This window comes from Poecilia reticulata, chromosome 6 (genome assembly GCF_904066995.2).
Source record: "Poecilia reticulata chromosome 6, P_reticulata-male-v2, whole genome shotgun sequence".
Classification (NCBI taxonomy): Eukaryota; Metazoa; Chordata; class Actinopteri; order Cyprinodontiformes; family Poeciliidae; genus Poecilia; species Poecilia reticulata.
The window spans coordinates 31,537,424-31,563,275 of record NC_088835.1 but is presented as its reverse complement, the minus strand read 5'-3'; the positions used below and the strand labels follow the sequence as shown (position 1 = coordinate 31,563,275).

The 25,852-nt window shown below is 42.4% G+C and overlaps 2 protein-coding genes across 2 annotated transcripts; one reads left to right on the top strand and one right to left on the bottom strand.

The window, feature by feature from the left end:
• The first annotated feature begins 1,541 nt into the window (after positions 1 to 1,541).
• ribc2 (RIB43A domain with coiled-coils 2) lies at positions 1,542 to 15,259 on the top strand. The gene is made up of 7 exons (XM_008436484.3): positions 1,542 to 1,780; positions 2,184 to 2,265; positions 3,108 to 3,419; positions 12,668 to 12,786; positions 13,885 to 14,043; positions 14,885 to 15,051; positions 15,132 to 15,259. The coding sequence occupies exons 1-7, from the start codon at positions 1,664 to 1,666 to the stop codon at positions 15,199 to 15,201; spliced, it is 1,026 nt and encodes a 341-aa protein (XP_008434706.2). The 5' UTR covers positions 1,542 to 1,663; the 3' UTR covers positions 15,202 to 15,259.
• Positions 15,260 to 16,364: 1,105 nt separating this feature from the next.
• ada2a (adenosine deaminase 2a) lies at positions 16,365 to 25,840 on the bottom strand. The gene is made up of 10 exons (XM_008436486.3): positions 25,636 to 25,840; positions 24,054 to 24,367; positions 22,470 to 22,689; positions 20,775 to 20,988; positions 19,976 to 20,103; positions 19,363 to 19,453; positions 19,182 to 19,290; positions 17,959 to 18,116; positions 17,347 to 17,549; positions 16,365 to 17,275 (listed from the first exon to the last, which is right to left on the bottom strand). The coding sequence occupies exons 2-10, from the start codon at positions 24,358 to 24,360 to the stop codon at positions 17,155 to 17,157; spliced, it is 1,551 nt and encodes a 516-aa protein (XP_008434708.2). The 5' UTR covers positions 24,361 to 24,367; positions 25,636 to 25,840; the 3' UTR covers positions 16,365 to 17,154.
• Positions 25,841 to 25,852: the final 12 nt, after the last annotated feature.

Here is a 25,852-nt window from a genome sequence, read left to right as displayed (position 1 = left end):
TCAATTTGAGGTTTTGGAAGAACTCATGAGGAGATAACCAGTTAAAATGTTTTTGTTTTAAGATCAATTGATGGCGATAACAAAAGGAAGTGGGATTTCCAAAGTAAAGCATTAAAACAAATGTGTAGAATAGTTGTGAAACATTTTTCAGGAGTTAAAAATGCTCCACTACAAATCAATTCAAAACGGTGAATAAGAAATGGAATAATATTGTTTGCAGTTTTAATTTAATGAAAAAAAAATTTTATTGAAAGAGGCAGGTTTCTACATGTTTTTCTTCCTGCTCCTTCTTCATTTGTGTATGGTGAGTAATTTAAATTTGGTTAAATCAAAGGAATGAGCTGATGAAATGTACTTCTTCCTTCCTCCAACTACATGAGTTCTTCCCAGACCTGAAAACTGAACTTTCACCGTGGAAGTTTTGAGATGTTCTAAAACTGTATGTCATCTCGACCAGTGTTTTTCAACCACTGTGCCGCGGTACACTAGTGTACCGTGAGTGATCCAATTTCTCCTACCGTATTTTCCGGACTATAAGCTGCTACTTCTTTCCTATACTTTGAACATGTGGCTTTTCTGTGGATTTTTCTTCAACCACCAAGGGGGCTTTTTAGCAGGAAGTGAATCATTGGAAGTCAAAATTGGAAATCAAAGAAGAACGCGCTAATGTTCATTTAAAACAAGCACATGCTAGCAGCCATGCTAGCAGCAGGCACGACGGAGAAATGTTTTCAAACTCATATGATGCGGCTTCTAAGTTGAGGAGTATCGATCTGGCAATACAGGAGTGAAATAGAGCCGCTGCACATAAACTCGGTGTGAACAAAACCGGATTTGGAGACGGAGAACTGCATCCTCAATATATCCAGCAGTTATTAGGACGCAGCCCTCTGCTGCCCTCTGCTGGGTCCTTATGGGAAACCGAGAGCGGCAGACATACCAACGGCCTGCAGCCCGGTGCGGCTGATATACGTTTCCTGGGGGGGTTAAAAAAAATGTGAAGATACGGTTTATAGTATGGTGCGCTCATAGTCCGGAAAATACGGTAATTGGTCTTAAAAGATTTTTTTTGAAAACGAATAAATTATCTGCAAATAATGCCATCTTGAGTGTCTTTGCTGTAGCAGTGACTAGCAGCGTAATTATGTAATTTTATTACCACTAGATGGCAGTAGGTACAGAGCATTTTAAATTAAAACAAGAGAATTAGTGATGCATGCATCACACACAACAGTGTTGTGGCTGTTCAGGTGTAATTTTGAAGTGGAGACATGCTAAGTGCAATTTGAAATAAGAAATGTAAAATATGATAGAAATAATTTTTTGTGTTTATTTGATTCCTATTCAAGATACTTTGATAAGAATGACTATATATGCAATATAGGCGGCTACAGAGTATCTTTGTTTACATTTTTGGTTGGTGGTGTGCCTCGGGATTTTTTCAATTAAAACAATGTACCTTGGCTCAAAAAAGGTTGAAAAACACTGGTCTAGAGTTCAGGTTTGGCCTCATTGCCCCTCACAACATGGCGGACGCGCTGACGTACCGAACAACGGAGCGGCTGCGGCGTCGTTTTCCGTAAGCTCGTGAATCTCTTGTTACCTAGCAACCAGTTTGTTTTCAGTGTGAGAGAAGAAGGTGAAGGCTGCTACCGAGTCAGAAATGTTTCAGGTGGAGTTGCCCCGCGAACGGAAAGCCAGGGAGAGCGTGGAGCGGCGCCGGAGCTATGAGACGGAAAGGCGGGGGAGGATTTTTAATGAAAAATTCAGGACTATTGGGGTGAGTTTCTGCTAGAACCGAGGATAAAATGGCGCCAGCGCTAAATATAGACCGTTTTATGGCTTACTGCCCAGGGTGAGACGGTCTAGGGGCGCCACAAGCGCAACAAAATCATCTTTCAACTACCAAACGAGTCTTTGATGACCTCAAAGCTCCTTATTTGAGGCACAATTCAAAGGAAATCTAACTTAAATTGACCTCGACGGTTTTTGATCATATCTAGTTCAAGCTTGTTGAATATTTAAGGTGCACTTTGAGATATGTACAGTGACGTTTTATTCAAAGTAAATATTTGTAGCATTAGGTCTGGACTAGGTTATCAATAATCGCAGGAACTTTAAAAGCTTTGTTATGCATCAGTGAAAACAGTGACGGTGTGATGATCCACTGATCCGGTTCACAGGTGGATAAAGAAGCTTTAGATCTGCAGGTGATAGAGAAGCAGAGACGAAAAGAAGCATTAAAAAATCAAGAAGACGCCAACAGTGAGTAAATGACCTGCTTCTGCCTTTAAAGCTGCAGTATTTAACATTTGTTACATATTTTTGCATATTTGTCTCACTGTATCATGTCGTATGTATGAGCTCCTCTGTCTTCTCCCATGGCTAACTGGAAACAACAAATCAGAACCAGTGGGAGGGTTTTAGCGCTGTCAATCATGCCTGTGTGCACTGCTCCTGTGTTTCTACGCCATTAGCACATTCAGCAGCACGTACACGGGAATGATTGACAGCACTGAGACCTGCCTCCGGGCCCTGATTGGTTGTTTTTGGACATGAGTGGTGCATTTGTTCAGACCATCTGTTCACAGATTACATGTCAGGTGGGGGTGATGTGGACATTTTAACGATACTATTGATTACGTTAAAAATTATGTTAAAACTCCTTATTTCTTGGGTAAGTGTGTTAATAACTGAACAAACACAAATATGGTTCTTGTAAAAGCTCCATTCTTCCTCATAGTGTTGTTTATGTCACTAAACTGCAAACAATTAATAATATTTTCAAATTTACTGATATTTATTGAAGCTCTGGTGGAACAAAAAGTGAAGAAAACAGCAAAAATGATCATACTGTCACTCTTGTTTTTTATTTATCATAAATGAATTTATCATGACAATGATGAATCAGAATTCCTATGATGAATTATTCATGATAAATAAATGCCCCCATCATCTGTCGCAGATTAAACTGTCACCACGTGGTGATGGTTTTAACAATTATGTAAAATCAGAGTTACATGTTGCAGCTTTAATTTCAGCATATTTATCTCAAAAATGATTAAATTACGACAGTAACCTTTCGTAACGTCTTTGTTTCTACACAGATGCTGATGTGAAGCAGTACAACCGAGCAGCGTGTCTCCTCCAGAGGCGGCAGGAGGTGGCGGACCGCTCGGCGCACCAGGCCCGAGTCGCGTTCTGGCACCAGAACCAGAACCCTGAGAGCCGCCGCGAGTTCGACCTCAACGACCCGGACGCCCTGAAGAAGACCGAGTCCCAGATGGTTCTGCCGGGCCTGCTGGGCGAGGACCCGGAGTCCGGCAGCCGGAAGCAGAGGCAGCAGGAGCAGCTGAGGGACTGGCTGCTGCAGCAGCGCAACGAGCTGCAGCAGAAGCGGCTGCAGCAGAAGATCGACGGTGAGCGGGCGTTGAGCTGCAACGTTCAGAAACAAAATGTGTTAAAACAAGTCGCCATGTCTGGACAGTTTAATACAAGACATAATCTGTAAAAGAAAGATCAGAGCCAGGAGGAGGAGCTGAGTGCTGTCAATCAAACATATGTACGTGCTGCTAAATATGCTAATGATGGAGAAACAACTCACTGTTACAGGAAAACCGTTTATCTGCTGTCATTGATGGCGGTGCTAACTAGGCTAGCATTGGCTACGCTCTGCAACACAGAGGAGCCTAGGAGGAGCCTAGGCTCCTCCTAGGCTCCTCCTAGTCGCACCGCAGCACCACAGTATTCTGCAGCAACATCACAATTATTGGCAACAGAATCACAATATTAATTAAAGCTCCGCGGAGCCTCAAGCGGCCCTCGCAGCCAAGCGCCGCTCCGGCCTATATCCACCGCGGGGGATCCAGCACCGCCACCCGCCTGCCACCGCGTACGCTGTCACACAGTTTAGGTGCACGTTCGCCAGGCAATACGCACCGATGAGTTCAGCATGGTTCCCTGGCGACACACCACAAATTTGGTGCAGATCGGTCAATGTAGAGAGGAGTTATAGCTGATGGGATAACCTAGGGGGCGCTGTAGAGTAAAATCACAATTCAATCCCGTTGGGCTCTTTAGCATTGAACACAGGTCAAACGTATCCAGTTTGGTGCCAATCGGAAGATGCGTGTGTGATTCAGAGACAATTGTATGCATATGGCGAAGGACAGCTAGTTGGCCACGCCCCCATGGGTCAGAGTTCATCATCAGGTCATATTATGTCAGGTGGTAGAAGATTAATTCCATATGTATTTCTCAGTAAAAGTAAGACATACAGTAGAAAAAAACAGGTGACTTCCTGTCGGAAGTAGGCGGAGCTAATCTGGAGCTAATCTGACCATGAGAATCTAATGAGGGTTGGTCAGTAGTGAGACATAGGAAGTCTGAAGCAGCTGTGACCTTGTATGTGGAAGTTATGTCACTTTGATGTTTTATGGCGTGGCCTAAGTGATGTCATCATTTGACCATTGATTATTCTGTGGGACCCGGAATTGAAAGTTTGGTGCCTATGTCTGCTTTTATGTAATAGTTATAACAGTTTTGTGTTGCACGGCAAGTCGGTGAACTTTGACCCCTGGTACGACCCCTTCAGCATGCTCAAAAACTCACCAATTTAATAACTTTGAATCGGCCATGCCTTATGAACGATCTGACTGAGTTTGAAGCCGATCGATCGAAATACGTAGGAGGAGTTTGATCAAATGCGACGTCTGTAAACGGCCAAAATGGGGTCAAAATTGGAACTTCAATCCAAAATGGCCGACTTCCTAGGATACTTGCACTATGATGTTAATTGCAAATTCTGAGTGTCTTGGGGAGCTCTACAACTGTACCGAATTTCAAGTCCCTACAATAAAGTAAGTGAACAGGAAACGGTCTTTTGAAAGTCGCTAGGTGGCGCCCATGGGCTGTTTCTTACAGCCAGACATTAAAATACATACATTTTCACTGGGCTCTATGCGGTCGCCAAGTTTGGTGAGTTTTTGAATATGATAAAGCCCCCAAAAAGCCAAATTACTTTACGGAAGAATAATAATAATTTACAGTACGATTACAATAGGCCTTCGCAGCGCTTAGCTGCTCGGGCCTAATTAAATTTATATGTCGAGTGCACCTATTAAGACAAATAGAAAAAGTTTAATGCAAAAAAAAAATACTTCCAACTATTTAAAAAAAAAATTTAACTTTAAAACGAGTCAATTTGACCCGCAACATAACAGGAGGGTTAAATCAAAGATATCTGGACTTCTGTTTCTTGAAGGCTTTTTAATTCTGATCTAAATAACGGTTTGATATATTACAAGTTGTATCCAGAACAATCACTCTCATCACTGGGGAGGTTCCAGATTCGTACCTCAAAGCAAAACTCAGAGCCACGAATAATCAGTGTGGCTCAATAAAACGGTTCTAATATGACCGAAAAGACGAAACTTCTCCATCCACATTAAAGCAAATGGACCACCTCCGTTCACTGTCCAACCTTTAATCTTTCCCTTAAATTAAGAACCCAACTCTGCCCTCTAGTGGCAATTTGGCTCAACGATCGTAAAGACTTTAACACACCGGGTAGCAGCGTTAGAAACAGGTGGACCTACTTATTAAGAGCACAGCTCTTGAAGGAACAGTTCCTCAAACTCATACATAATAAACAATTTTAGTGGCATTTGTTTGCTCAGAGAAGTAAACTATTAAATTCAAAAAGTAAATCTAGAATTTTGCGTCTTGACGATATCAAGAAAAAATGTCAAGATTTTGTTGATTTTACATTGTACTTCTAAGCCAGGGGTGTCAAACTCAATTTCACCGAGGGCCACTTCAGCATATTGGCCTCCCTCAATGGGCCACATTGACGGTACAAATCAGGAGTTCCCAGGTTCAGTACTGCAGACTGCAACTTTTAGATGCATCCCTGCTAAAACACATCCCAGACAAAAGGTTGACTCCCTCATTCAGTTCTGTAGAGGCTTATAATGAGTCAATGATCCAGGTGTGTTAGAGAAGGAACGCATCTAAAGTTGCAGATGGTAGCTCTGGAAAACTAGACTACGGCAGCCCTAGCATAAATGTATGAAAATACAATGATAAAAATAAATTAAACAACACCTCATATTGTTAAGTAACTGATTTTATGTACTGAAGTTTTAAATATCGCATTTGAGTTTGCATAGATGTAAAATTACTGCTCAGTTTTAAAAATTACAATATTTAAATCAGTGTTAAAAGGTAAGAATCTGCTTAATTTGCGATGGGATCTGGATTCACGGTGAATATTAACTAAACCGCGTAAATTGCGACTAAATAGCCGATGTTCATATGATTGTAATTTCACGGATAAAGATAGTGCATGACCGATTTTTTTTATGTTGTCGCTCAAGATAACGGATAACAAAAAAAGTCTAGCGCCACCTGCTGCCCTGACACCAACTCACACACATCTTCATTCACAGTTTTACTTGTAAATCGATTTAAAAACTACAGCCCCTCTATAATATGCTTGCAGAAAGTTAAACCCTTAAAGAATTACCTCCTTCTCTACAAAATGCAATCATAACACTACCTAAACCTGGAAAACCTCCCACCAGATGCGAATCTTTTCAACCAATCTCTCTTATAAACGCCAACATAATATCTACGGTACTAGCACTTGGGCTTGAGAAATGTTTACCATCTCTTTCTGAACCTGATCAGAACGGATTCATAAAGGGGCGGCAAGCTAAATATGAACATCCGATACAGCTTTACTTTCACTTGATGCAGAAAAACCATTCGACAGAGTGCAACATAATTATCTAGACAATGTTTTATCTCAATTTGGCTTGGGTAGTTATTTCATAACCTGGATTAAAATAATTTATAATAAACCCACAGCCTCAGTTATAACGAATAATATTATATATCTGATTCATTTAATCTAGCTAGGGGAACACGTTAAGCGTGTCCCCTCTCACCCCTCCTCTTTATTCTGGCAATTGAACCATTGGCTTTTGCCATAAGGAACAATCAAAACATACAGAACAAAAAGTCAGAATAAAAAGTATTGAATCTAAAATTGGACTATTTGCAGATGACATTATTTTAATGTTGTCTAATCTGAAGTGCTCAATCCCTCAACTACTTAAAACCATCCATCCATCCATCCATCCATCCATCCATCCATCCATCCATCCATCCATCCATCCATCCATCCATCCATCCATCCATCCATCCATCCATCCATCCATCCATCCATCCATCCATCCATCCATCCATCCATCCATCCATCCATCCATCCATTTTCTTAACACCCTTGTCCTAAATTTTAAAAAAAAATAATTATTTTTAACACCCTTAAAAGTTTTAACACCCTTAACACTCTTGTCCGTTAGGACAAGAAGTTAAGAAAATGGAGGGTTGCTGGTGCCCATCACCAGCAAACGTTCGGGGCGAGAGGCGGGTCACCCTGGACAGGTCGCCAGTCTGTCGCAGGGCAACACAGAGACAAACAACCATGCACACACACTCACAGCTAGGGGCAATTTGGAGAGGCCAATTAACCTGACAGTCATGTTTTTGGACTGGGAGGAAACCAGAGTACCCGGAGAAAACCCACGCATGCACAGGGAGAACATGTAGAAACACCGGAGCCGTGAACCGAACCCAGAACCTTCTTGCTGCAGGGCAACAGTTCTACCAACTGTGCCACTGTGCAGCCTACACACACACACACACACTGAAGGACAATTTGGAGAGGCCAATTAACCGGATAGTAATTTTTTGGACTGGGAGAAACCGGAGTACCCGGAGAAAACCCACCATGCACAAGGAGAACATGTAGAAACACCGGAGCCATGAATCGAACCCAGAACCTTCTTGCTGCAGGGCAACAGTTCTACCAACTGTGCCACTGTGCAGCCTACACACACACACACACTGAAGGACAATTTGGAGAGGCCAATTAACTGGATAGTCATGTTTTTGGACTGGGAGGAAACCGGAGTACCTGGAGAAAACCCACGCATGCACAGGCAGAACATGCAGAAAGACCGGAGCCATGAATCGAACCCACAACCTTCTTGCTGCAGGGCAACAGTTCTACCAACTGTGCCACTGTGCAGCCTACACACACAAACCTAGGGACAATTTGGAGAGGCCAATTATTTTGGATTATTTGGACAGTAATTTTTTGGACTGTGGGTCTGAAGTTATCAAGATAACGAACAGCAATTATCCTTATCTAGCAGGTGTGGGTTGTACATAGCCCTATCCTCGCATGTTGGGCAGGCGGCGTATTTTGACTTATGAAGAGCTCGAACGCCGTAGATGTCTTCTTCCCTTGCCCTTTTTTGCAGCACAGAAGTCAGCGTTTCAAAGTCCGGTCTCCTTTTTCCAGAGCAAACGTCCTCAGCCGAGGACGTTTCCCCTGGGACAGCCCTCTCTTGGGACCGGTCTTTGAATGCCACTTCTGTCAGAGCAGAGGTTGTTGAGTCCTCAACAACCTCTGCTCTGCAAACTTCCCCAGCCGGGGAAGTTTGTTTTGCAATCGGCGAAGGGTTGAAAAGAAAGGCATCAAACTCGTCATAGTCTGTGGTCTCATCCTGGTAACTCCAGGTTTAAAATTTTATCCCAGGAAGTATTTTGTTAAAAATCTTCCTTACTCCGGTGGTGATGACATATCCAGCACCAAAAGTCAATGGGAAGAAGACGGTTGTAAAAACCTGTTCCATACTAAAATTGTTAAAACACGCAGAGTCGAAGAGATGATTGGATATGAACTCCTGTTTTGAGATTCAAGCATTCATAACCTCAGATGTTCTTTGATCTATGTCATAGATGATGATGTCATAGCTACAATGAGCTCACGTGGTTCTGGGGGAATGTCTTGCTTCTGATGGTTGCTATGGAAACAGTCAAATCAGTTCTGCATGACTCAAACAATTTTTTTTTTCTCCAAGATATTTTTATTAGAATTTTCTGTTACACAGACATACAAAAACAGACACACAAAAACATGAAAAGTAAAACAAAATAGATAAAAAGATAAAATAAAAATACAAAAAAAAACAAGCGGCCCTCGCAGCCAAGCGCCGCTCAGGCCTATAGCCACCGCCTGGTCCCAGCACCGCCTCCCCCTTGCCACCGCTCATGCTCTCACGGAGCAGCCGAACCCGCCCTCCTTGAATTACTCAGTGTGTCATGTTTGGCTTTGCTCACAGACAATGCACAAAAATGTGTTGCTGATTGGCTGCAGCGAGTAGATCAGGGGTCACCAACCTTTTTGAAACTGAAAGCTACTTCATGGGTACTGAGTCATATAAAGGCTAACAGTTTGACACGCTCTTCTGAAATAACAAATTTACTCAGTTTGCCTTTAGTTATAAATTATCAATAATGATTAATGATTCTCATCTATGGGAAGAAACTGATCACGTTAATGATTTCTCACAATAATTAGCAATGAAAACAAGGTGGGAAACAGATATCAATATTCAGCACTTTATCTCTTTTAATCTCAGTAATTGTTAAATTTTTAGATAGCCACTTACATCTCTACGTTTCATAGGAAAAATGTCCAATTTTCACTAGCCACTCAAACAATTTCTTTTAACAAATCATGAACTATGTTGCACCATGCTTCAAAAAGTGATCAATTATGTAATGTTAAAGAAAAATCTACTTACATATTTTAAAATAAATCTAATCACATTATGAACTCATGACTGCTGCATTTTTAACAAAATTATAACTGTTATGTGTCATGAACACACTTTTAAATTGAACACAATTCCTCAATATTTTAATTAAACTTTGCCATGACACTGCCATGTTGCCACTGACATCTGGTATTGGTTTCCTTATTAGTGAGAAGACTGGCATTGCATGCTGTTCACCAGTGCTCTGTAATCTGGTGTGTAACTTGAAACTGCAACTGTGAGTGCATCTTTCAGATGTGCATCAGTGAGGCATGTTCTGTGTTTGTTCTTGATGAGGTTCATGTCAGAAAACACTGATTCACAGAGATAGGTTGAACCAAACAGGCTGGCAACCTTCATAGCTGCTGTGCATACACCACTGCACCATCTATTTTACTTGACTTTCATCACCAGTGGGATCTAGATTTAAATTGTATGTTTTTCTTTTTAAACTGTAAGTTTTTACTATTTTTTTATATGTTGTGTTTTAATGTACAGCACTTTGTATCAGCTGTGGTTGTTTTAAAGTGCTTTGTAAATAAAGTTGGTTTGGTTTGGTTTGATAAATCTAGAGGGCAAAGTGGAGTCACGTTATAATGTAATAATGTAGCTGTCACATTCAGTCTTCAGTTTTTCCAGTGGCTACCTGTATTAGCTGTGTGCAGGTTTTCCTGCCGTGTTGCCCGAACTGGACTGTGTTTGAGATTCTCTTTATTAAATTATAATAAACATCATCATCATCATCTTGGTCTCAGCGTTCATCCTCACCACCACCAACAACAGTTTATGACAGTTTAAGTTTTGGGAGAAAATATGTGTATCTGAACAGCTGGATTGATACTTTATCTAGTCATTTACGTTGGCATTAGCTGCATTGTGTTTCCAGCAGCGCTCCTTGGTGAAGCACGCAACATCTCAGGTAGATTAGCCAATGTAGAGAGGAGATACAGCTGTTTGATTAACCTAGGGAGCGCAGTGGAGTCAAGTTATAATGTAAGGCTATTGGGGTCTTTAGAAGTTAACTGAAGTCAACCATGAAAGTCCGGTGGAAATCACATGAAGCCTGGTTGATTTAGAGATGATCGTAGACATGGCTGGTATTGCTATTTGCTAACAAGGCATGCCCACATGCTTCAGCCTGCAGCCAACATACACAGAGTTCATCATGTCATTTTATATCAATTTGCACAGCATTGAACCCATTTGAGTCAGAGTAAAAGTAAGACTTCTGGCAGACAAAAACAGGTGACTTCCTGTTGGAGGGGGCGTGGCTAAGGGGATGTCATCATATGACCTTGTGAATGTGATCAAGGCTGGCCAATAATGAGAGATGGAAAGTCTGACGAAGTTGTCACTTTTCCTGTAGAAGTTATTGCATTTTAGTATTTCATGGCACAGAGCCAAAGTTTGACACTTAGCCACGCCCACATGCTTTGATGTACGAGAATTCTTTTGATAACTTTTCACCTTCAATGTCTTAAGTGTGTGCTGAGTTAGTTTGAAGTCTGTATGTCAAACGCTGTAGGAGGAGTTCGATCAGATGTGACGTCTATGAAAAACAGGAAATGGCGGCTTTGATCCAAAATGGCCGACTTCCTGTTGGGTTTGGACCATGGCTCCAAGAGACGTTTTTGTACATCCTGACAAGATACATATGTGTACCAAGTTTCATAATTCTAGGTTAAAGCATGGCTTGGGGCTGATTATTTAAACTCTTCTAGAGGGCGCTGTTGTGACATTAGGCCACGCCCTCCAAATATTGCACTGGATTCCTGTCCGGAGTTGGATAAGGATCCATCTCAGTGAGTTTGGTGCAGCTGGACTCAAAATTGTGGAATTCAGAGCCAAACGTATAGACACGGTGTTACAGGTCAATCCGCCACGCCGCCACGCCCACCTGCTGCATCCAAACCAAACGGGGTTGGAAACTATTATACACCAACATGTCTTCTGTCTGTGGACACAGTTTCATGTTGATCAGGTCAAAGATGTCAGATAGCGACCGTTCACAGTAAAACATGACACTTCCTGTTCTAAGGGGGCGTGGCTTAAGTGATGTCAAAATTTCACATTTGGGTCTTGTAGGGCACCCAAAGGTCATCAAACACAGAAAGTTTGGTGGCTCTGTCTGTTTCTTTGTAGGAGATATAACAGTTTATTACTTTCTGGTGAGTCGGTGAACTTTGACCCCTGGTATCACCCCTTCAGCATGCATGAAAACTCACCATTTTGATAACTTTTAATCGGGCATGCCTTATGAACTGACCAAGTTTGAAGCCGATCCATCAAAAGCCCTAGGAGGAGTTCGATCAAATGCGAAGGCTATAAATGGCCAAAATGGGGTGAAATTCGCAAATTCAATCCAAGATGGCCGACTTCCTGTTTGACTTGCACTATGAGAATAATTGTAAATTCTGACTGTCTTGGGGAGTTCTACAAGTGTACCAAATTTCAAGTTTCTATGATAAAGTAAGTGAATAGGAAAGGTTCTTTTGAAATTTTCTAGGGGGCGCTGTTGAGCCATTTGTTTTGCGAATTTTGCGTAGACCTTAAAACACGTAAATTGTATACAGTCTCTATGGCTCCACCAATTTTGGTGAGTTTTTGAATATGTTAAAGCCCCCAAAAAGGCAATTCATTTGTCAAAAGAAAAAAAAAACATTTGAAAAACAATAGGCCTTCGCAGCGCTTAGCTGCGAAGGCCTAATAAATGATCATCAACACGTTTGACAGCAGCATCATCATAATTTACAATATTCTGCAGCAGCACCAAAATACGTTTGGCTGCAGCACTGCAACAACGTTTCACTGTTCAGGAACGGCGTTGTTCTGTGACACGAATTTGATTGACAGCGCTAAGACCCGCCTCCTGGCTCTGATTGGTTTATTTCCACAGATTATCTGTCTTATACTGATAGTGACAGATTCAACAAATATGTAATAAGATGCTATTTGTAAAAAGTTTTAGCGCGTTGACGGTTCTGTTTGTCCGTTAGCGATGCTGGACGACCAGCACAGGCAGGAAATGGGCCGCAGAGCCATGGAGCTCCAAAACCTGGAGATGGCGAAGAGAAAAGCCGACCTGATCGACGACGCAAACTACAACGCAGCAAAGGTCAGATGTCTCCCTTCAAGGTGGAAACAATTAACTGTGATTAATCGAATGTTGACATAATCATCAACTCATCTAGTAATCAATTAATCGTTACCTGGAGAAATACAGACTCTAAAAAAGGCTATTTCCTGAAATAATAAAGCAGTCAGAGCAGTAATTAGCCAAACTTGGACCAAAACTGTTAACATTTTGCGTTTAACATTAAAAAACTTATTTTTCTGTGAATCTGTTCTACCTGGAACTTCTGCAGTGGCAGTTTTAGCTTTAAAAATCCAAAATTAGTCACCTTTTTATCTTTTTATGTATTCCTTATACTGTATAAAAAGGCTTAATTGGGTCAATAAGAGGGCTGCACAGTGGCGCAGTTGGTAGAGCAAGAAGGTTTTGTGTTTGATTCCCGGCTCCTCCCCCACTTTGCTCCTCCAGACTAGCCAGCATGGAGTCTCCATGTTCTCCCTGTGCATGGTGGGTTTTCTCCAGGTACTCTGGTTTCCTCCCACAGTCCAAAAACATGACTGTCAGGTTAATTGGTCTCTCCAAATTGTCCCTAGGTGTGAGGTGTGTGTGTATGGTTGTGTGTCCTGTGTGTCTCTGTGTTGCCCTGCGACAGACTGGTGACCTGTCCAGGTGACCTGTCCAGGTGACCCCGCCTCTCGCCCGGAACGCTAGCTGGAGAGGCAGCAGCACCTCCTGACCCACTGAGGGACAAGGGTGAAAGAAAATGGATGGATGAATAAGTAAAAAATGTGCAGAATGTGCCTAAGAAGAAAAATGAATCGATGAACTGATTAGTGAAATAATCATGATTCAATCATTCAACAACCACTTGAGATTATTTATAAATTCAAAGACATTAAAAAATGTAACAGTAACATCATTCCTTTATTGAACGTTTGGCCATCTGCAGAAAAACCGTCAACATGTGAAAAGTTCAGGCTTTTCTGCTGAACATCGAAACAACGTAGAACTGATCTGGTGATTATGTTTGATCAATAATTGGATGGAAAAAGGTGCTTAATGTGAGATTTTTACAGAAACTGCTGTCTGAGGATTTTTCCATGCGGAGTCACTTCTTTATTTCCCGTTTTTCCCAAAAAGCTCGTTGAGAAAACGAACCGGGAACGGGAGCAGCGTGAGGATGTGGCTCTGGGCGCCCTGAGCATCCCCGCCCTCTTTCCCGGCGCCAACAGGAAGGATCCTGCAGAGACGCAGCAGCAGGTCACTCAGTTCCAGCTGCAACAGGTTCTGGAGAAGAAGGTAGGAAGCCGCCTGAACCGGATCCGTCCAGCTGAGGACGGATCCGGTTCAGGCGCGTCTCTGATCCACCGATCCGCGTTTCCACTTCTGATATCTGAGGTTTAGTATCGGATCCGATGACGATGAATTAAAACGATTGTTTACAGACTTCATGATTCACTTTGTTTTGGATATTTAACATATTTTCCAGTTCGTTTTAAATGTTCATTAGAATTTAAAGTTTATTCTTGACAATTTGTTCTTGCATTATTGTGCCATTTCAAAATATTATCATTTATCGCAATAACTTCTGGAACAATTTATTATTGTGACAGGCACAGAGGCAATATTATGTAAAATCTATTTTTTTTAGCTTCATGTCAAATTTTAACGTTTTCCCTACTAAAAAACAAACCTGGAGTGTTGCGTTGATCTCCATGGCAACCATTCAGCTGTTCAAAACGCCTCGGTGGACCTAGCCCCGCCTTCGAGGCGTAGCTCCTCCCCCACTCTGCTCCTTCAGACTAGCCAGCAGCAATTAGCAACCAGCTGCTGAGCTCATTATAGGAGCTGCTGCTCAGAGCGACGCTGGTAAAAACGTTAAAGGGTTAATAGAGGAGCCATGTTGGGATGACTTCCTGGAGGCGGAGGTTCAGAAAGAGCATGAGCTTCTTAAAGAGACAGAGGCCCAAATTCAAGGTGTTAAATCAGAAAGTCCAATTTCTTTTAAGTTATATTTGATATATTCAGTATTTTGATAAGAGCTGAAGGTAACATAGTTTGCTTGTGCTATGAAGTGGCTCTGTGCTGCTGGAAAACACGACCTGGACCTTTAACGTCGCGTGGTGCGTCTGTGCTGCAGAGGCTGGAGAGGGAGAGGAATCAGTGGGAGGAGGAACAGGACCGGCTGCTGCTGGACTCGGCCCGCAGCGCCCTGCTGCTGGAGCGGCTGCAGGAGAAGCAGAACAAGCAGCTGAGGAAACACATGGACAGCGTCAACGCTCAGCTGGCCCAGATCCAGCTGCAGGAGTCAGTGGCGTCCGCAGAGCCGTGACCGGCGCCGTCTCACCGCAGACTGACGCTTTCTCTCTCTCTCGTCTCGTTTCCAGGAGGCCAGACCTGAAGAGGGGGCGGATCGACGACAGCTTCTTCGCCCAGTTCCACACCTGCACCAGATGACGCGCGGTGACGTCACAGCGCCGCGAGACGATCTAACATTAAACTGGAATAAACCGTTTCCGATTTATTTTCACACAAGAGCACTAAATGTTTAAATCAACTTCACAGCTTTGCAATTAAATAATTAAACCAGTGGTCCCCAAACCTTTTCCTGTGAGAGCCACATAACTTTTCCCTACTCTGGTGGAGCCCGGAGTCAGTTTGTAACAGAAAAAGTGTTACACGGTTATCAACTGCGCTGCCGGAAATTGTTGGAGGGGGGGCGTTTCTTGATTGATTAGTCCGTTAGTCAGTATCGTGAGTTAAAATTTTCACCAAAGTAAAATGTTCGTTTTTGTGGCCCATCTGTATCTTATTTTGAAGGGATATGTAAATGTTACCATAGCGACCAGAGTCAGAGCGTTTGGGCTGCGGTCGAGAGGAGATGAGTAGAGCTTGTGAGTCTTAAGTCTAGTTTAGACAGAAAGATTTAAGAATGTCGGCCGATTCTCCAAACCTCTGTGACCACAGAGCTGATAAAAGTCCAACAGGTTCGATCGGTTCGTGTGTCCAAGGCAGGAGCAACACGAACCGATTCCAGTCACGAACATCCCGATTCCAGTAAAACCCCCAACATAGCGGGAATTTAGAATAACCAAACACGGATGAGGATGTAGACGCAATAGTGATAGTTTGTGGAGTCATTTTAAGAGATAAAAGACGTAACAAAAAGAAAAGGCGGTGGATAAATGATGACGGGAGCAGCCGCTCTATTTGCTGCACTATGATTTGGAGGTGAATGTTTTTTCATAGTTAACATTTTTAACTGAATAAACATAATAATGACCTTTAGATTTAATAATAAACATTTCTACATATCATCTCTGATATCCACCGGACTCTCTGTTGTTCCATATGTCAGCTGTTTGGATTCCCCTCTGTTATGACGTCACTGCGCTTTCTGATTGGCTACCTGTCACATTCAGCAGGTTTTATTCTAGTTCCCAGTCAGGGGAAAACCCACAGGCTGCAATAAACACCAACATGCAGAAGCCTTATCTGACGGTTCACCACCACCCAACCCCAACCCCCCCAGTTTGGGTACCACTGAATTTAACCACTGACTAAATCAGCAACAAAAAAAAACATTTTTCCGCTAAATTATTGAATAAACAGACAGCAAAGATATTTATAGTTTTTAATCTGTTCTTCAAACATCAGATTGGAGAAAAGTTTTATTCTAGTCATGCAGCTTTCCAGAGTTTCTCTGATCATTCGTGGAGCGTCTCTGTTACTACAACTGCTTTTAGCACAATAGTCAGAAAAACCCTGAATACTGATGAGGTTTCCAGTGGTTGGCCTGTTGGAGCGATGAGCCGCTTAACAGCATCAGAAACCAAAACGACAACAATCATTAAAGATGCTGCAGTGACACCTGCTACCAAGTCGATGGTTTGCTTTTATTTTTTAACAAACGTGTTTCCTGCCACTTTTGCCCGTTTTCCCTGTCCATGCTCAATTTCATTAACATTTTATTTAGTTTTTAAACTTTTACTTTACCAACATTGAGATTTAAAAACTCTTTTTAAGGGAGAAACAGAAATGACACAAAATGGTTAAATTGGCTACAGACGTTCAGAATCACTTTAATTATTGCTTCATTTGTTTGATATTTAAACCGTTTCCATGTTTTTATTACATTTGAGAAAATGTACTTGCATTAATTTGCCATCATTACTGTCGCAGTTGAAAATAGTTTCAAAATGACAACAATATTGTTTATTTCTATTAATCAACTGGAAAGTTGGTTTTTTGTGACAGACCTAAAGTAATCGTTAGCTGCAGCACTAGTGCCGGTCAGCAGATAATCGATAGTTGAAAGTAATCAATGTTCCCCCTGACTGAAATGACGCAGCAGCTGTTTGGGTTTATTCCTGAACGTGTTGAGGATCATCTGCTCCAGCTGGACAGAACTCAACATGACATCACTTTCTTATTGGTCTTCAGAAGTTGGTTTCCAGCCACGAACTCGGTCCATTTTCTCTGCCACAGAACCAGCGCCTCTTCCTGCTGCTTCGGCGTCAAAGCGCTGAACCTGAAACAGAGACGGGAAAGTTGAGACCGCGACCCGCGGGCCCAGTGGGGGCCGTGCGGGCGCAGCGCCACCTGATGGAGTTCATGGCCAGCTGCTTCAGGGAGCCGACGTGGGACTTCAAACCGCCGAAACCCACGAACGCCTCGTAGAAGTCGAAGGAGAGCGGCGAGGAGCCGAACATGGCCGGGTCGTCGGAGCTGATGACCAGCGGGTGATCCTCCATCATCAGAGCGGCGGCGGGGTGATTCCGCAGATCCTTCACCAGCTTCAGCACCTGGAGGGGTCAGAGGTCACAGGGGTCAACAGGAGCGACAGTAATTCAACTCGCTGGACGTGAAACACATTAATAAAAATAAAAATCTGCCGGGATCTGTCCCATTTCTTTGTCTGAAGAGAAAAGATTATACATCAATAACCTTCTAATACCATTTCTGTTATTTCAGAAACAAATGAAATTATTTTAAATAACTAAATTTTAAAATAACTTACTATGGACTCAGATTTTAAGTATGATTTGAGTAATTTGTTTGTTTGACGTCTAAAGGGTCTGAAGTTTTAATTTTCTGACAAACTAAATTTTGGATTTTATCTGATCCCATCTGATCATAAATCTGGATTATAGGACTAAATTAATCTGAAATGACGGAAAGAGATGCATTGTGGGAGACGTTCAGCAGCAGTACCTGGTTGGAGATGGGGCACACCTCCACAGCCACGCGCCTCTTCCTGGACAGATCTTTGGCCACCGGGTGGCGCTGCAGCGCAAACCCGTGGCCGATGCGCGACGTGTTGAGCAGCAGAGCGTCCAGCAGGTTCTGATCCACTTCGGTTCCCTCACCGTCTGCTCACAGCACAACATCATGTCCGTTCCTTCTGCTCTGAATGGCAGATCTACGTTAATCTGGACCTGGAGAAACTAATTATTTATGCAGAATCTCATTTTATCCCGTCACCACGACGACGACGTTTGAGCCAAACTAAACTACAAAGTCAGTTACATGGAATATTATTCCAATTGTTTTAATGGCTGCATCTCTTTTTAAATGAAATCAACCTTTGTTTTAAAAAACATCAGGTTTAGATTAACATGCATGAAAAATAATAACTGCAGGTCAGATTAATTACCGTTAGTTCAGCATAAATTAAGTCATCAACCAATCAGCTTCTTAGAGGAGGTTCTCATTTCAGCCACACTTAAAACGTCGTTAATAACTATTACTATTGGATAATTAAAGAAAAAAAACCTCCAAACAGACTGAACATGTAATCAGCTCTTGATAAATCATGAAATAACTCATTATTCTACGTTTTCAAGGAGGCTGAGCTCAGTCTCTGAATATTTAGTTATCAAACTAAACCTTCATTTCACGGCTAAACAGAAATAAATATTTGGCTCTACAAACTACAACAGCTGAGCCAAATATTTAGTGGACCTGAAAATGATTTAGCTTTAAATGAAATATTTAGCAAGTGGCTCAGTGAATTAAGAACTAACAGCTACGTGTATCAACTGAAACTGTAGCTAAATATTTAGCTTAACTAAATACTTATGTTGAAACTGACATTAAACGTGAATGAACAGGTTATTTTGCTTTTACCCTCTGAAAACAAAATAACCAAAAGTATTGCTGTTAATTTGTGTAACAAACTTTATGCCCATAATTTAGAAACTGCTTATTTACTCAGATTATTTTTATCTATTATTGTTTGTTTGACGATTGTAAATTTTTAGCGTGAGAAAACAGAAGAAGAAGAATCTGAAAGTGTGGAAATACGTTTTGCTCCACTGTAGTTGTGACAACAACAATTTGCTCATCTGAGCATCTGAACTTATAAAAATAATCCAGCATTTATAATCTGGGTTAAACGAGGCGCGCGCGGCCTCAGGTGTCTGACCGGGACTCACTCGTCTCCCCGGCGTGGAAGAAGTACGGCAGCGTGACGCCTTGCTCCGCAGGCAGCGCCAGGGCGTCCCTGAAGTACCACAGCGTCTTGCCCTGGTCCTCCCGGCCCACCTGGACACGCAGGCAGACGTTACAGAACCAGAACCAGCAGCTTTACACTCAGCAGCTCTTGTTGGGCCTCACCAGGTCAAAACCGGCCAGGAAGTCAGGAAAGTCCTTCTGCAGCCGCATCGCCTCCTTCACAGCTGCAGCGACCACCGACAGTTCAGCGTGCCTAAAGAGCGAAACACGGTCAGCCACAGCAGCAAACGATTCCCCCAGCAGTCTGACCTCTGACCCCTCAGACAATCATACAGAATATGGAAAATAACATATTCAATAATTATTACATTTATTTAGCATAGATGCTAACTTGAATTTAGCAATGTGTGGAAACATTTATTATGAGGTAATAAATAATTCTACCAATAACTGAATGATGAAAGTCTTCAGTCTGCTGCTTTGGTCTCTACTAGCATTTTTCTATTTATGTTTTAATTTTATTTGTTGTTTCTGTTGTTTTGTTTATGTATTTTGGATGTTTAAAATGTCTTCCAGTGTTAAATGTTCATTAGAATTTAAAGTTTATTGATCTTTATAATTACCCTTATATTACAGGAAAACATCAATATTATCGTTTATCACAGTAACTTCTGGAACATTTGTTACCTGCAGCCCTGTGTGCTGGACAACCCTGAAGACTTGCCATGAAAGTGCCTGGTTCTGGACCCGACGGGTCGAATCGGTTCAGACTCACCTGTGATTTGTGAAGATGATTCTGGCTCCGTAGAAATCCGGGTGAGTGGAGATGAACTGCTTGGTGAGGTCCTGGTAGGCCTGCAGGGTCCAGGCCTGGTCATGGCTGCTGCCGTCCAGCTCGTACACCTGCAGGTGAAATACCTGGTTATTACCTGGTTAACACCTGGTTATTACCTGGCTAATACCTGGCTAACACCTGGCTAACACATGGTTAACACGTGGCTAACACATGGTTAACACCTGGCTAATACCTGGTTATCACATGGTTATAAACTGGTTAACACATGGTTAATATCTGGTTAATACCTGGTTATCACATGGCTAACACCTGGCTAACACCTGGCTAATTACTGGTTAACACATGGCTAACACCTGGTTATCACATGGCTAACACCTGGCTAACACCTGGCTAATAACTGGTTAACACCTGGCTAACACCTGGCTACCACCTAGCTATCACCTGGCTAGCACCTAGCTAACACCTGGCTATCACCTGGCTATCACCTGGCAATCACCAGGCTAACACCTGGCTAACACCTGGCTAACACCTAGCTATCACCTGGCTATCACCTAGCTAACACTTGGTTAACACCTGGCTATCACCTAGCTAAAACCTGGCTATCACCTAGCTAAAACCTGGCAATCACCTGGCAATCACCAGGCTAACACCAGGCTAACACCTGGTTAACACCTGGTTAACACCTGGTTAATACCTGGATATCACCTGGCTATCACCTGGCTATCACGTAGCTAACACCTGGCGGGGTGAGTCGCCGTCATGGCGGGCCGGTCCGAACCTGAGGGAGGAGCGCGCGCAGCTCCAGGTACATGACATTGTCTGCGTAGAATTGGTTCAGGGCCTCCATGTAGTAATCCCTGAAGACGGGGGCAAAGGTCACCAGCCCCCACAAGGCCCCGAAGGCCGCCTCGAAGCGGGCCCAGACCACTTCCTGGCTGGGGTACTCCGTCTCCGGATCCCGGTCCGTAAACAGCGTCAGATTACCTCTAATGCTGAGGAAGAGGACGATGAAGAGGAGGATGATGAAGAGGAGGAGGATGAAGAGTCACCAGAGCGAAGGCCCAACTGACCCCCGGTACCATCCGGTTTATTTGCAGCTGGAATAACTAGAACATTACTGAATATCAACTAATCCACAAGTTAAAGGATTTAATGTTTATGTGGCTCCAGATACAGTTTAATGACAAAAACAACAATTTGAGAGAATTTTACTTGGACTGGACCACTATCCTGTTTAAAAATGTCTTAAATGAACATTAATAAAAAACACAGTTTGTATAGGAAACTGATTCCCTCTTAGTTCTTTTGCTCGTTTCATAATTGATGACTTTACAACGTTTTTATGAAGAAATGCTGAAGTATGCAAATAAACCTGAAAATAAATGGTTTTTAAATTAAAGTAAAATTTCCTTGTCAAATTCTCAAAACAGAAATTCCAAAGCCAATAAGAAGAAAAACTGAACTAAAAATATTCCACATTGTTTCTCTCTCAGAAATGATCAACAGTCGGATACAACAATAAAAATGATAAAACTCATTAAATGTGCAAAAAGATAAAATAAAGTTCTTTTTATTGGAGCAGCACAAACTTAACTGTGAAGTTTTAGCACATTTATCCAACTAAAACATAAAAAAATAGTGTTCCTAACCCAGTAGGTGGCGCCAAACTGACAACTCGGGTTTATTTTCTGAAAAATAAACACGAGTGAAGCATTTTTTAGGTCTAGAAACCTGTAATTAGTGACTTCCTGCTTCCCTGGGACTCAAACGCATTTGCATCCACATTCTCTTACCGCCTCCTGATAACGGGAAAGACAAGCGAACATGCTGTTCAAGTCAGAAAATGTTTGTTAAACTTCATAAGTAGTTAAATCTGCAGTCATCAGAAACAGCTTCAACCGTGCCGTCAGGACGTGAAAAGGGAAAGAGTGACGCCTGGTGGTGGGAGTCGGTATTACAGGTCTGTTTCTATCACAAACATGCAGCTCAGGCAGATTCTCCTCACATTGAGACGTCTGCAACGCGTGTTGGGTGAAAAACACACTCTGTTAAAGCACGGTGGAGGACCTGTGGTGCTGCGGGTCCCTTTTGCTTCCAGAAACCTTGCTTAGAAAACCTGTTTTCAATATCAGGACAATAAAAATCTAGTGTAATCTGGCAGCAAAAACATCCCATAATCACAGCAATGGTTCGACAGACTCAAAAACCAAGAAACACTAATTTCTAAAAATTAAATTAACTCTGCATAGAAGAGAATATGCAACAGCAAATAAAAGATTTCAACAAATGTTTTCCATAGGTGCCAATAATTTTGCCACTCCTGTCTAGTAGCATTATTACTTTTATCTAAATTCAGTTAACATTTGTGTAACTGAAGATTTTAGGCCATTTTTATTGGAAAATGTCTGAAGCTAAAAAAAATAGAAATAATTGATTAGCTGTCCATCTTTTGCGTGAAACCTTTTGGGGTCACCTGTTGTCCAGGTCGGTCACGTTGCCCGTCTTGGCGCGCAGACTCTGCAGCAGGACCCAGGGGGAGCAGCGCTCCACGGGTTTGGGCCCCTGCGACGCGAAGACGAAGCGGACGGACGCGCCGTCGGTGAAGCACATGTAGCAGTGCGGCCGATACGTCGCGTTCTTCACCAGCCACTCCACGTCCACCATGGCGAAGTCATGGACGTGAAGGACGCCGCCTGATTAACCATTAAAAACCAAAGAAACGGATTTGTTCGTGTTATTTTTAAATGCAAACTTTGTCTGTTTTATGTTTAAATGTGTATCTATGTGGGTCGACTGCTGGGTGGATTATACAAGATTTTCTTCATATTATTTTTATTTATGTTCATTTTAAACTGTAAGTGAATTAAATAAAACACATAAAAAGTTTGTTTCTGTTTAGTCGTTAGGATTGTTCTTCTGGAGGATAAACTAACCTCCTTTCCTCACTTTCTTCTCCTACTACTCTCCCATTTGCTGCTATTTCAACGGTTAACTTTCTGCTTTCTCTCGGGTCGGTTCTGATTGGCTGAGATCATGCCGTCTCAATCGCCTGCCAGTAATTTCCTGCTTTATCATAGAAAGTTCTCCTGGTTCAGTTCTTCTGATTTTTCCTGCTCCGTCGTGGATCGTGGTGCAGGGGAATGAAAAGTTTTGAGCTCATGGGACTCCCAACTGTCAACGGTCATGAGACCTTGAAACGTTTGGATGATTCGACCAATAGCGTCCTTCCCTTCGGTGGAGTTTGGCTCCACAGCTGGAGTTGTTACTTTTTTATCTCCCTTCTGACTTTTTGTATCAAATTAACTTTTACTGAAGCACACAAACGTCATTTTTCAGCTCAAAGCGTCCAGGAATGCTACAATAACCCATTTCCTGACCAACAACATAATTATTCTCCTACGATGGCCGCTGGCACTGAGCCAGGTTCCGGTTCTGGTTCTGCTGAAGGTTTCTTCCTGTTAAAGGGGAGTTTTTCCTCTCCGACTCGATGCTCTGCTGGGTTTCCTTAGACGGAAACTTTTTAAATTAATTTGAATAATAAACTGAACTAATTTATATCTAGGATCAATTAGGATCAATGATTGGATTAAAATGACTTTTTTTGTAAAAGAAAAAAAAAAAGATGTCTTGAGATAACATCTGTTGTGCTGTTGGCTCACTGTTGTCATAGCAACTTCATAGCGACTGCCTACCAAGATGGCCGTCAGTTACAACGTTGTGAGTGTGACATCACAGGATGGATGATCCACATCCAGTCAACTGGAACGGATGTGACTGAACTGAAATTAGTTTTTTTGTAAAGTGCATCGAGGCGACGTTTGTTGTGAAATGTTGCTATAAAAATAAACTTTTTAGGCTCAACTGCCACCAGTTTACATGCAAACCTAACCCACTGTGTAACACCAGGAACGATAATCAAATGAGCAAATATCGGTCTGCTGCTACATCAACCTTTAGTCAGTGGGAGCATAAAATCTAAGAACTGAGATCATTTTCTGAAACCAGATATGTACAACACTGTAAAAACTCAGTAAGCTGAACTCGTTCTGCTTTTTACCTTTTGGCATCTCCTGCAGCAGCCCGAAGAGGGGACTCGCCTGGATGAGGCGCCGGGCCTTGAAGAAGTGCATGGAGGGCGGGAAGTCTTTCCTGGACATCTCGTCCTGCTTCAGTTTGGCCAGCAGAGCGTCCAGCCGCTGCTCAGCGTCCGTCAGCACCATCCCGCCGCCGATCTGCATGGACGCCTCCAGCTCTATGAGCGCCTTCCGCTGCATGGGGTCCGGGGCGCACCGCACCCCGGCCAGGCCGCACAGAAACAGGCAGGCCGCCGCCACCAGGGGGCGCTGCAGCTGGACCGTCATCATCTGACAACTGGAGAGAACAAATTACCCGACAGAGAACCAAAACTGACACAGTGTAGATGCATAAATTAAATTTTCTATACTCATTTCAATAATTTATCAAATTAACAATGGTTCTGATTTTCTGCATCTGGAACCAGAACCAAACATGGAGAAGCAGCATTCAGTTTCTATGTGCATAGATCTGGAACAAATGATCAGAAAACTGAAAATCAGCTGAGTTTTTTTAAATCACGAGCTGCTTTTGAGTCGTAATATATGAAACACTGACCAGCCTATTTAATGTGTGTTGATGATTTTGACGTAATGTTTGTCACTGCATGACGTTTTTATGATGTGACGCCTTTTGACCCGTCTTTCTGCTGAGACATAATATGCAAATTAACTTGACTGATTCATTTAAATTGCTTTATGTGGAAAAGAAATGCTCTACACCTTGTATGTCAAACAGAAATGCAATAATTTCTGTATTTATTGAAGCATTTCAGAGTCAAACACATATTTAGCTTCAACCCACCAGACTGAGCAGAGCTGACCTACAGGTGACGTCAGCAGGTGTAGCTCCAAACATTTTTACCCATCAGCCCCCTGGTGGTGAATGTTTTTTATTTAATGTCTATTTTAGTTTCAGTTAACTATTTTAATCAGTGGGTAAGAGCAAATATGTAACAAGTGTTTCTAAGCGAGACATTGCTTTTATCTGGAGAAAACAAGATACATGTGTTGCAGATATTTCACTGTTACAAAGACAAATACATTTCTATTCTAGGGTTTCATTAAAAAAGCGACATTTATCTCAGTTCACGGTACTTCATGACCCATTTTTAAGCTTTTCCTTTCACTGAACTTTCCTTCCCTATGCATGGACACAGCGCTGTGAACAGTCACTGGTTTTATCCAATATTCTGATCATTTTGTTTTCATCGCCAGGGAGCCAAAAAGTAATCAGTAATTAAAATAAGTTAATAATATTACTGTTGATATTAATGATATTTATATTATCCATGTTATTCTTTTGTCAGCAGGTCGGGTCACATTAGTGGGTTTTATTTATCTGGACCGAGGATAAAAACGTCTGTATAAAAGTAACGGCAGAACCGCTGCTTGTGCGTGCAGAACGGAAAATAGTCGCTTTGCATCACAGAGGAGTCGCTGAACCTCCTCACATGTTGGCAACAACCGGCTTAAAAGCAGAATGAGCCGATAATCAACAAATTCAGAAGCTGATGATAAAGGCGCAGGAAGACAGAGACACAAAGGGGATACATGTGATTTTACCTGGTGGAGTTGTTAGCGGCTTCGTTCGGGCAGCAGGTGGAGGAACAAAAGCTCCGCAGGGTAGCTGAACTCCGGCTGTGGGTCACTTCGGCAGTAAGGAGGACTTACTGACGGACACGGCGACGGACAGAGCCGTTTTCACCACTTTCTGACGAGCTGTCACAAATAAACCCGCAGGGGGCTGAACCTTGCCCTGCGCACTGACTTCCAGGCACAA